Below are 10,249 nucleotides of genomic sequence, written 5' to 3' on the forward strand. Positions count from 1 at the left end.
AACTAAAAATATAATTTTGTTTTATTAAAAAAACTACAAATTAGGTTTACTATTTATAGAGTGAAGCAAATAAAAAGACTAAAAACCATGAGAAAAATATTTTCAAAACACAAAATAGTAGAAAATATGATAAAAACGGAAGGGAATAACACAAATTTGTAATTTTAAAGAAATCAAAAGAGAAAAATTATAAATAATATTGTAAAACTTAAAGGGCTATAAGATAAATTTAGAATTTTAGGGGGGTCAGCTGACCCCCTTTAATCCTTACTAGATCCGCCTTTGCGGCCGGGCATTGGAGAGATGGCGCCTAAAAATAAATGATTGGTTGGTCATTTTCATTATAGACGTCCTTCAGCCTCCATGGTACATTGAACCTCACAAAATTCACGTTACACTTTTAAACTCTTCAACACAAATTATAAAATTAGAATCGATTCCACTTGTTAGTAATCTTATTATTCTTTTACCACTATGCATAATGTGAGTTGTGAACTTGTGATAGCACATCCACAACACTTTTAAAAATAAATACATCTAAATGACTAAATCTAATCGTCATCTCAATCCATACTAGGCAGTTTCGGGGTAAGTAGGACAGATAAACCTCGTGCAAGATTGAACATAATCACTAGTTGCCATTTTTAGATAAAACATAAAACTAAATTAAAAAAGATTAATATTAGTGTCACTGTCAGTGATTACTATTTAAAGCAACCTTCGCAGGCTCCTCACTTAAATCCCACTCAACCTCCAAATAAAAGCTGCAGGTTCCATCACTCTTCTTCTTCAAAACTTCTCAAATCATAATTATCACTTTTACTTACTGCAATGGCTCTTGTTCGTGAACGCCGTCAGATCAACCTCCGTTTACCACTTCCACCTCTCTCAGATCGCCTCCCCTGTTTCTCCTTTCCTTCCTCCACGGCCGCCGCCGTCACATCCACCGCTATCACCAACGGAATCTCCGTTTCGGATATCGAGAAACTCCACGTCCTCGGAAGCGGAAACGGCGGGATCGTATACAAAGTCCGACACAAAACAACGGCGGAGCTATACGCTCTGAAAACAGTCAACGGCGACATGAGTCCGAGTTTCACGAGACAACTGACGCGCGAGATGGAGATCCTCCGCCGCACGGACTCTCCCTACATCGTCCGGTGCCACGGGATCTTCGAGAAACCAATCGCCGGCGAGGTTTCGATCCTCATGGAGTACATGGACGGCGGAAACCTAGAATCTCTCCGCGGCGCCGTAACAGAGAAACAACTCGCGGGGTTTTCCCGCCAGATTTTGAAAGGACTGAGCTATCTCCACTCGCTCAAGATCGTTCACAGAGACATCAAACCTGCGAACCTCCTCTTGAACTCGAGAGACCAAGTTAAAATCGCCGATTTCGGGGTTAGCAAAATCATGATCCGGTCGTTGGAGTACTGCGACTCGTTCGTCGGCACGTGCGCTTACATGAGCCCTGAGAGATTCGACTCCGTTTCCGGAGAGAACTCTGATGTATACTCAGGCGATATATGGAGTTTTGGATTGATGATGCTCGAGCTATTCGTCGGACATTTCCCGTTGCTTCCTCAGGGACAGAGACCTGATTGGGCGACGCTGATGTGCGCCGTGTGTTTCGGTGAACCGCCGCGTGCGCCGGAAGGATGTTCCGACGAGTTTAGGAGTTTTGTTGATTGCTGTCTACGTAAAGAATCGAGTGAGAGGTGGACGGCGTCGCAGCTTCTTGGTCACTCTTTTCTCCGTCAAAGTGTTTAGATATCCGATTGCTCTTGTGCTATTCTTACGGGTTTGTGGATCTTTATTCCGGGTGACCCGAATCGGAATGAATCAATTACTGTATTTTTATTTTATTTTCGGGTAGAGTCTTAGACTTGTATATACTTGCATTGTTACAAATTCGTATATTCATTACAATTAAAATGTACGTGATACAAAATGGTGTCGAGATAATTCCTACGAAACAGAGCAACTCTTACTAGGTCTTTCTTCCTCGCATTTCCCTCTTTACTTGAAGTCTAGGAGTAAGGAACTGCTACATTTGGTTTGAGCAATTTAAACCCGCTTGTGTAGCCAATCCAATATGACTCCAGCGATAGCTTCCCGTTCTGGTTCAAAGAGCAGATCATGTAGCAACCCGTCGAACAGCTTGATCGACTTATCCGACGAGGAAGCCTCCTCGTATAGCTTCTGAGTACCTTTGGGATCAGTAACTGTATCAGCTGTGCCGTGTAGCACAAGAAACGGGACCTTGATTCTGTTGAGATTCCGCAGCAAATGGGCAGCAATTCTAAGGATCTCGTTACCGGTTCTTGCTCGGATAAACCCAGTGTATACTAACGGGTCAGCGTATTTGGCCATAACAGCTTCCGGGTCACGAGAAACCGGCATTATTTTCTTTTTTGCAGCACTTAATTGACGTCTTGGAATGAGGAGCGCGAGGACCGGTGCAATTACCTGTTGAAAAAGGTCCATTTTTCAAGACAAAAGCCAAAAAAAATGTTTGTGAAAATTGTTCAGATTCTTGAGGTTTGGCTTACGCCGAAGATAGGATGAGATGGTTGGACTCCAACAGCGGGTGAAGTTAGCACAATCCCTGAAACTCGAGCTTCAATCTTTGCATCTAGCATAGCCTGCAATAATAAGTTATATAGTTAACATATGGTTTCAAGAGCAATGATATGAACGTGTTTGAAGATCTTTTAACCTTTAAAATAATGGCTCCTCCTGTTGAATGGCCAACGCAGAAACAGGGCAATCCCGGGTTTTCTGCAATTACCTTCTCAAGAAACGATTTCTGCAAACATTTTTATTTCAGAGTCAGTTTAGTGTTTAAGCACTGGTATGAGTTAAGCGAATGGCATGTCTTGGAAACTGAAAAAGAGATTATACCAAATCAGCGACAGCAAAATCAAGAGAAGGAACGTAAGCATGAAGTCCATCGCTTCCACCATGACCTATTTGAGCAAGAGAAAACTTAATTCAGTATCGCAATAAAGAAATTATACACTGACAAATGCTTTAACACAAGCACTTTGAAATTGGTAAAGTGGTTTTACCGATCCAATCTATTCCATAGACCTTGAATCCTATAGCATTTAGCTGCTTTGCGAAATCACTATACCTGCCACTGTTGAGCGTTTGATTATAAATTTACCTCAAACTTATATGGAAGTAGAGTTCATGATCAAACTTAAAAGCTACACAACAAACCTGTGTTCGTTCAGACCATGTAGCAGAACAACAAATCCCCTACAAAGCAAACTCACAAAAAGATATCAGGTTTAGGACCTAGGTAACCAAATAAGGTATAATAGAAGAAACTACAAACAAGAGACTAAAGATACAACACTGGAAAAATAGGTGACGCAAAGTTATATTTAGTCAGAAATCTTGAAGATCAATGTACAACAACACTCAAGAGTCAAGACTTGGTCATGAGAAAACTATATAAATGTATGATCTTCAAGATCTGTTGACTAGTTAGCAGAATCACCTCCTAAAGATTATTTCAGGTATTTGCTTGGTCTTCTTCACAGTAATGTTAGCAACTAGTCTTAATAACGCAAGCAACAACACAATGAGGCCAAGAAATGCTACCAATTAAAACAAATCATTTTATCGTGTTAGTCTAAATAGCTCTTATCTATATAACCTAAGGAAACTAATAAAAAATCTAAGTAAGACACGACTGAATGCAAGGTAATAAGTTAGGACCAGCTGAGAAAACGACATAGGAATCCAAGAAAAACCCCTAGAAAACGACATCATTATCATTAATTAAGCTCAACATCTCGTGAACCACAGAGTCTCAAGGCAGAGGGGGACCTCGTTCTTATTGCTTTTAATTACTCAACATAGCCCAAAAAGACAAAACAACTAAGAAAACGAGAAATGACCTGATCTTAGTCGAGTCAACAGGTGTCCAAGACTGAGTGAACAACGTGTCACCTCTCTTGGACGTGAATAGCGAGAAATCTCTGACGGAGCTTCCATCGCCACCGTTATCCTCCAAAACCCGCCTCATTGCCAAATCCCGTCTCACAGCCACTTCGTCATCAACCACCGTCCTCTTCGTCGTCGTCGGCGGCGAAGAAGAAGAAGGGGAAACACCGCAACCGATGTTCCTCTTCCTCTTCTTCTGTGATGATCTTCTTAATCTCAGTGGCATCGAGACTGATGATGGTCGAATAGCTACGAGACTGATGGAGAGATCATTTCGAATTCGAGTCCGGTTTACATGAAATCCGGAAAATTGTTTGATGGGTAATCTTAGAAATGGGTTTAGAGTAGCAATTACGATCGTTCCTCTACTTGAACAGATCATAAACGAAGCAATTTCAAAAAGACGATTTTGTATCGCCTTTAGAAAGAAGAAAAAAAACCCAAAATTTGGGGTTTTTCAGAACGGAAAAAAAAAAACAAAAAACAGAGCTTTGAGTAAAAGAGAGAAGCAAAATCGACAAGACAGTGAAGCAATTTGGAAAGTGAAAAACTTTGTCAAGGAATAATTCCAGAGAACAAACAATATCAACACTTATAAGAAAAAAATTGTTTTATTTGGTTAGTAGCTGAGATATGTTTATTAGACGGTTGTCCAGCGAAAAGAACGAGGAGAGAGTCTTACAAAATATCTCACGTGGCGCATAACTTGTTTTCAACTCAAAAACGCAGCGTTTTGTTTTTTTTTTGGTTCAATGGTTTACAAATTAATAAGAACACACAAAAGAAAAAAAATATTGTTCTTCACAGATGAAGAAGATTAGAGATGTTGTCCCAACCAATGTTCCACTGCCTTTTATCAGAAGGCACAGCGAAGTTGAGCTCAAACATCTCTTTTGATATGTTACCACTTTCACAGAATCCAACTAGCTTCGCAACTATCTCTGCACTCTCTTGCACGTGCCTTGAGTCGTAAGGATCTGTCCATAGCTTGTTCACGAACTGGAGTTTCCTCTGTTTCCCTTCCAATGGCACATCCCATTTCGTATACAACTCCTCTCTCTCCTCAGGCCTCAGTCTCGAATTCACTCTTTTCGCCAAAAACTCTCTCTCTCTTCTCAATGCTTTTATACTGAAAATGAAACAAAAGACCTGTTAATTAAAAGAAACGTAACGCTTTGTGACAGCAGTGAGATGATTCATATTCATTTCATTCATTACCTTGAAGATAGAGAAACTACGGATTCGTCGCAGTTTCGAGCTGGAGTTGCGTTACCTACTTCTGCTAGATGCTGTTCTAACCAAGTCAACCGTCTTAGCTCGACTTCCATGTAGATTTGATCGGCTTGATCACCTTTGAACAGTAGATAGAATTGTGTCCTGTGGATTATCGAGACGTGGCAGACATGCCAAAGCTCTATGATCTGTTGTCTTTCCTCTATGAAAGTTATATGCCACGCAACTTGATTCTGCTCTTCATCTTCCATCATCGTGTTCTCCTCGTTCTCTGCACTATATCCTGCTCCATCATTTGCTTCCAACTCAAGCACCTGCAAAAGTTAAAAACTGATGATAAGTTATATAAAAAAAAGAGGATTTATTTTTAGAATTTGTTTCTTTGTCTAACCTGACAAACGAGAAGTTGTTTCTGGTACTGTAGTTTAGCTACACGTTCTTTGAGTTCAGTTACGTATGCTCTTATGCTTCTCACGTTCTCCTCTGCTGCGTTTTGGAACATTTGCTGCATTTTCTTCATGTTCACAGAGCTTGATCTCCTGTAACCTGGAGTGCTTTCTCTTGACGACACATCTCCGCTTTCTTCTCCTTTCTGTGGAGTCTCTTTCTCTGACCCTTGTGGTGTCGTTGCCCCTCTAGTTCCAGAATTGTTGTTCTCTTGAGGAGCTTTGTTCTCAGCATCACAATCCAAGACTTGCCTAGAAGCGGAAAGAGGAGAGCATGGAGATTTCAAGAAGTTCTGGCGGTTGGATACACTGCTTGGTGTCAAAGGAAGAAGCTTCTTCTTCTTTGATTGATGATGATTCTTTGACTTTGGGGTTTCATCTCCAGCATTGATATTGCTCGGAAGAGACATCACCAACTTATCTATTGACTTCTGAACACTCTCAAGTTGCTCCTCTAGATTTGCAATGGTGCTTCCTTGTGAATGGAGCCTTGTTATCTCTTCCTTGAGATTGGCACTTACGCTCTTGTTAGGAGCTATGCCATCTTTAAGCATTGCGGATGGTTTAACAGTACGCATCTCCCTTATCTCTGCTTGAAGCTTAGCTATCGTCTGAGCTGCATCTTGATTCCCTAGTCTATGGCAAGCTACTTCCTTCTGTAACACTTCAAGAGCTTTTGTTGCTTCCTCCCCTAGCTGTTCTTGAAGGTGTTCAAGTTTGCGGATTTCATGCATCAATGTAAAAGGAGCAGTTGATGATTGCCGTATCATAGATTGGCGTATCGTAGTCTTTCTTGCTCTCTCATTCCGGTTTATGGTTTTGTTCTCTGCGCTAGGCGTCACGGCAACAGAATAGGAAAGACATTTTCTAGCCGGTGGGTCTGGAGATTCAAAAGGATTTAAGCCCTGAGATACAACAAAAGGTTTAGTGTAAGCTTCAGCTAATGCGTGTGAATATAATAAGCACAGTATAGAGACAGAGAGAGGTAGACCTTATTTTGTTGCTGATCCCCTTGAAGCTTTTGGCGCAACTCCTCAAGTTGAATTTGTGCATCATCTCTTTGTCTCCTAAGCTCTTCGATTTCCATTTCCATCTACAAAATGTCACAAAACATCCATCAACTAAGTACCAAAGCTTTGGTTCAATTGTATATTTTTGGTGTATGGAAAAATCTGAAGTGGACAGAAACCTGGTGGATCTTGAAATCCTTTTCTCTTGATGGATCAGGGGTTCTACGCTCGGCCTCCAATCTAGCCACTTCTTTCTGAAGATGTTTCACTAGTTGCTTATCAGAGACAACCTGTAGATGTTTAGACAGCAAGTAAAATTTTAGATTGTGTTCATCCCAAAGGGCACTAAGAAGAACCAAAAGGATGGAACAAAGATCATTACCATGTTCACGTGGGCATTGTTTGTAACTTCTTTGGCTCGGTTAGCGAAAGATAGAGTATTTCTTGATTGTTCAGTATGAGCCGAAGCTGGACTCAATGTACATATAATGGCTGTTCGGGCATTCCCACCTAGTGAATGCTGTAAAATCCTAGTAAGTTTGGAGTCTCTGTAAGGTATATGTCCGCTCCTTTTCCCCACACTATGAAGAGTTCACAGATTAAGATAAAATAAGTTTAGTATTAAAAAGTGTTTGTGATTTTAATGTCACTCTAAAAAAATATGCAAGTATATTACCTTAATTTCCTTATGACTGTTGTAAGTGTCATTAGACTAAGATTGATATGGCAACCTTCCCTAAGTCTCGCTCCATCTGCCTGCGATTGTGATGCTCTTTCGCTTCCTGCTAAGTCCACAAAGTTCTGCAATTCATTCACAAACACACACACACACACACACATTAAGTCCACAAAGTTCTAGTTAAACTTTATGCAAAAACAGAGAGGGATAAATTTTTTACCAGACTAGCCATGTATGACCTCACACAATCTGAATTTTCACGGTGAGTACTTTGTATCGTCTGTTTTGTCATCAAAAACATGTTATTAGCATTTGCGGGGTATATGTATTTGTGTTTTAGTGAATCAAAGAATTGAGATCATTACCAGTCTGATTATCTGGTGTGACCGCGAGCTGGTATCATTCAAAGCAGTTTCTCCAACTTGTCTTTGAGCTAAAACAAAGAAAATAAACACAATCAGTCAGTTTTATTGAATTGGCATGAACCAGGAGAATATAATCACAAAAAGCCAAAGAGGGATCCAACTTAATCAAGTTACCTTCACAAATACTAATCAGATGCCGCAAATGCTGATCATTGTTAGCTGTTTCTTCTACCAGTTTTTCAACCACAGTACCTTTCTGCAATTGTGGGTAATCAGGTGATTAGATCAATGAAAAGTCTACATTAGACCAAGGCCATGACATCGGCAGGAACATAATTAATGTAAATTAGTGTGATACCTCAGGGTCATCGAGGAGTTTAAGGGCACGGCCGGAATCTGAATTCAGGAGATCTCTGACATTTTCATTATATATTTCCAGACCAGAAATCTTGATAGTAAAATCTCTTTCAGGTGTCTGGAAACAACAGTGAAACAAATTGGTCAGAAGAACTGCAATGACATTGAAAGACTTTAGTTAGCAATTCTTACCTTGATTATGTGGTTGTAAATATCATTGACAGCTTTCTCAGTTACTCCTCTCATGGTGTATGTCTTTCCACTGCTCGTTTGTCCATAGGCAAATATTGTTGCTGAAACAAAATAAAAAGATTAGTCAATCTGTGATCAGTTCCAAGAAAACAGAATTTGAGTCATAATAAGAAGACAAGTACCATTTATGCCCATCAAAGCAGACAATGCAACATTCTTAACACCATCTTCATACACGTTTTCTGTGAAACTCTCTGGTCCAAAAACTTTATCTGAAACCAAAAAGGATGCATTAAAATCATCAGAAAACCTCAGGAATTAAGAGTTTTGAAAACATAACTTAATAGGCATATAATCAAACTTCAATTACCGAATGTAAATGAGGACTGGTTATGCAAACGTTCTTGAGCTTGTGGTTTAGAGACAATGGTATGGTCATCCACACATTCCCAAGCAACTTGGTCTTTAGCTAACAGTTCTTTCTTGTTAAGTGGCCTTAACCTTACAGTAACAACAATCTTCTCCTCTCTGGATCTTGAGCTTCCACCAGGTGTAACAGATTGTGTTCTGTCTATCTTCGAAACAGGTGTCCCAGGAGTTCTCATTGTCATATATCTACAAAACGTTTTCAATTTTTTTCACATCAGATCTTAATAATACAGCTCAAAATAACTTCCCCCGAATCTAGGGATGATCAGATCTATCTAAGGAAAAAAACTCATATAAGGCAACATTCTTAAGAAATTTCGATTTGATCCAAACCAAATCCCTAAAAGGAAATGTTTATCCAATCCGGAAATAATAAAACTCAAAAATTTCCCAAAAAAGCTTCATTTCACTAGACAGATCTAATACTAATTAAGAGATCAAAAACACTTACAGAGAAAAAATAAACCAAGGAATCGGAGATTTTACTCTCAGATCTCAGGCAGCGAGGGTTGGTTACAGACAGAATCGTCTCAGATCGACGATAGAGACAATAAATGAAATATTAAAAAAATAAAAGAATATGAGAGAAGAAGAAGATAGTGAGAGAGGTTTCTGAGTATTCGTGGAGCTTTTGTGGTAGAAGAATTGATGATGATGAAGAAGAAGACGAACGGATTTTGGGGTTCTTTTTGTCTTTACGGAAGTCCGTGCAGAGAGAGATTTTGAATCTGACGAGCCTCTCCTCTAACGGCTAGTTCTTTCCACGTTTCTTTTGAGGGGCTTTCAATTTTATCTTATTTCAAAAGCTACCCTTCACATTTTCGATTTCTTCTACAAATCACCTTAAATTTTATTTTATTTTATTTTCTTATGGATAATTTCTCATTTTCTATTTCTGTCAAATTTTTCTATTTCTGTCAACGTTTGGATTATTATTATTAGTTACTGACTTACTGGGGAATTTTATTTCCTTGTTTTTACTGAATATGAATTTATTTTATTCATGAGCTTTCGTTTCCACCTTTTCCTTTGCTATGATTTTGATTAGATTTTGTCATCTTGTGAATTATTGGCTTACTAACAAAACGGTCACTTATTGGTTTTTCTTTTTCTTTTCTTTTGTGCTGTAAATTTATTTTAATTTATTTGCAACTCAAGCGGGAAATAGGTTAATACTATCCAATTTAGCGTATAAAAATACTAGGCGCAAAACCTTCCCCTATTGCAAGTGGGATTGGGAAACCCATACTTATATTATATGAGTCTTTGAGGTGTTAAGTCAAGGTCTTTGCCTGTGATTTTGAGAAATCTGCAACTGCAAGCCTGGATCCTTTTTTATTTTCTTTATAGCAACTTTAGTTGAAAATTGATTTATCATCAATTCAAAACCAAGTAAATAGATTAACTAGAGACACGACTCATAACATGAAACATGTATATGTTATCTTGGTCAAAATTCAAACTTAAACAATCAATTCTCCATTTGTCTGTTATTTAATTCAATGATGTATTTTTCTATTGGATCACAACTAGTCTACATCATTCAGTTGACATTTTCAAGAATAAGCTATATCAAAAACC

At 38.9% G+C, this 10,249-nt stretch overlaps 2 protein-coding genes and 1 pseudogene across 3 annotated transcripts; 1 reads left to right on the forward strand and 2 right to left on the reverse strand.

Annotated features, from left to right (window-relative positions):
- The first annotated feature begins 758 nt into the window (after positions 1-758).
- Positions 759-1,976, forward strand: LOC104756170 (mitogen-activated protein kinase kinase 7 pseudogene; annotated as a pseudogene). Its single transcript, XR_015586112.1, has one exon. The product of XR_015586112.1 is annotated as a mitogen-activated protein kinase kinase 7 pseudogene (transcript).
- LOC104756171 (uncharacterized) lies at positions 1,839-4,760 on the reverse strand. Its single transcript, XM_010478711.3, has 7 exons — positions 3,912-4,760; positions 3,226-3,264; positions 3,072-3,142; positions 2,905-2,969; positions 2,720-2,809; positions 2,553-2,645; positions 1,839-2,469 (listed from the first exon to the last, which is right to left on the reverse strand). The coding sequence occupies exons 1-7, from the start codon at positions 4,337-4,339 to the stop codon at positions 2,068-2,070; spliced, it is 1,188 nt and encodes a 395-aa protein (XP_010477013.1). The 5' UTR covers positions 4,340-4,760; the 3' UTR covers positions 1,839-2,067.
- On the reverse strand, positions 4,667-9,436 carry LOC104756172 (kinesin-like protein KIN-7A). Its single transcript, XM_010478712.3, has 15 exons — positions 9,120-9,436; positions 8,610-8,854; positions 8,422-8,511; positions 8,240-8,340; positions 8,049-8,165; positions 7,865-7,946; positions 7,691-7,758; positions 7,546-7,605; positions 7,323-7,447; positions 7,029-7,227; positions 6,826-6,936; positions 6,628-6,729; positions 5,582-6,541; positions 5,176-5,504; positions 4,667-5,086 (listed from the first exon to the last, which is right to left on the reverse strand). The coding sequence occupies exons 2-15, from the start codon at positions 8,848-8,850 to the stop codon at positions 4,759-4,761; spliced, it is 2,913 nt and encodes a 970-aa protein (XP_010477014.2). The 5' UTR covers positions 8,851-8,854; positions 9,120-9,436; the 3' UTR covers positions 4,667-4,758.
- Between the last annotated feature and the right edge of the window lie 813 nt (positions 9,437-10,249).

This window comes from Camelina sativa, chromosome 17 (genome assembly GCF_030686135.1).
Source record: "Camelina sativa cultivar CO46 ecotype springtype chromosome 17, ASM3068613v1".
Lineage (NCBI taxonomy): Eukaryota > Viridiplantae > Streptophyta > Magnoliopsida > Brassicales > Brassicaceae > Camelina > Camelina sativa.

Bases quoted from the DNA above. Each gene is read 5' to 3' on its own strand.
- LOC104756171 (XM_010478711.3), bottom strand. From the start codon at position 4,339: ATGATCTGTTCAAGTAGAGGAACGATCGTAATTGCTACTCTAAACCCA. The intron at 2,970-3,071 runs GTAAAACCACTT...TTGCTCAAATAG, and splicing joins CTATGGAATAGATTGGATCG to GTCATGGTGGAAGCGATGGA. The intron at 2,646-2,719 runs GTTAAAAGATCT...TTATTATTGCAG, and splicing joins GAGGAGCCATTATTTTAAAG to GCTATGCTAGATGCAAAGAT.
- LOC104756172 (XM_010478712.3), bottom strand. From the start codon at position 8,850: ATGACAATGAGAACTCCTGGGACACCTGTTTCGAAGATAGACAGAACA. The intron at 7,448-7,545 runs GTAAAAAATTTA...AATGAATTGCAG, and splicing joins GGTCATACATGGCTAGTCTG to AACTTTGTGGACTTAGCAGG. The intron at 5,087-5,175 runs GTAATGAATGAA...TTTCATTTTCAG, and splicing joins GTAGTTTCTCTATCTTCAAG to TATAAAAGCATTGAGAAGAG.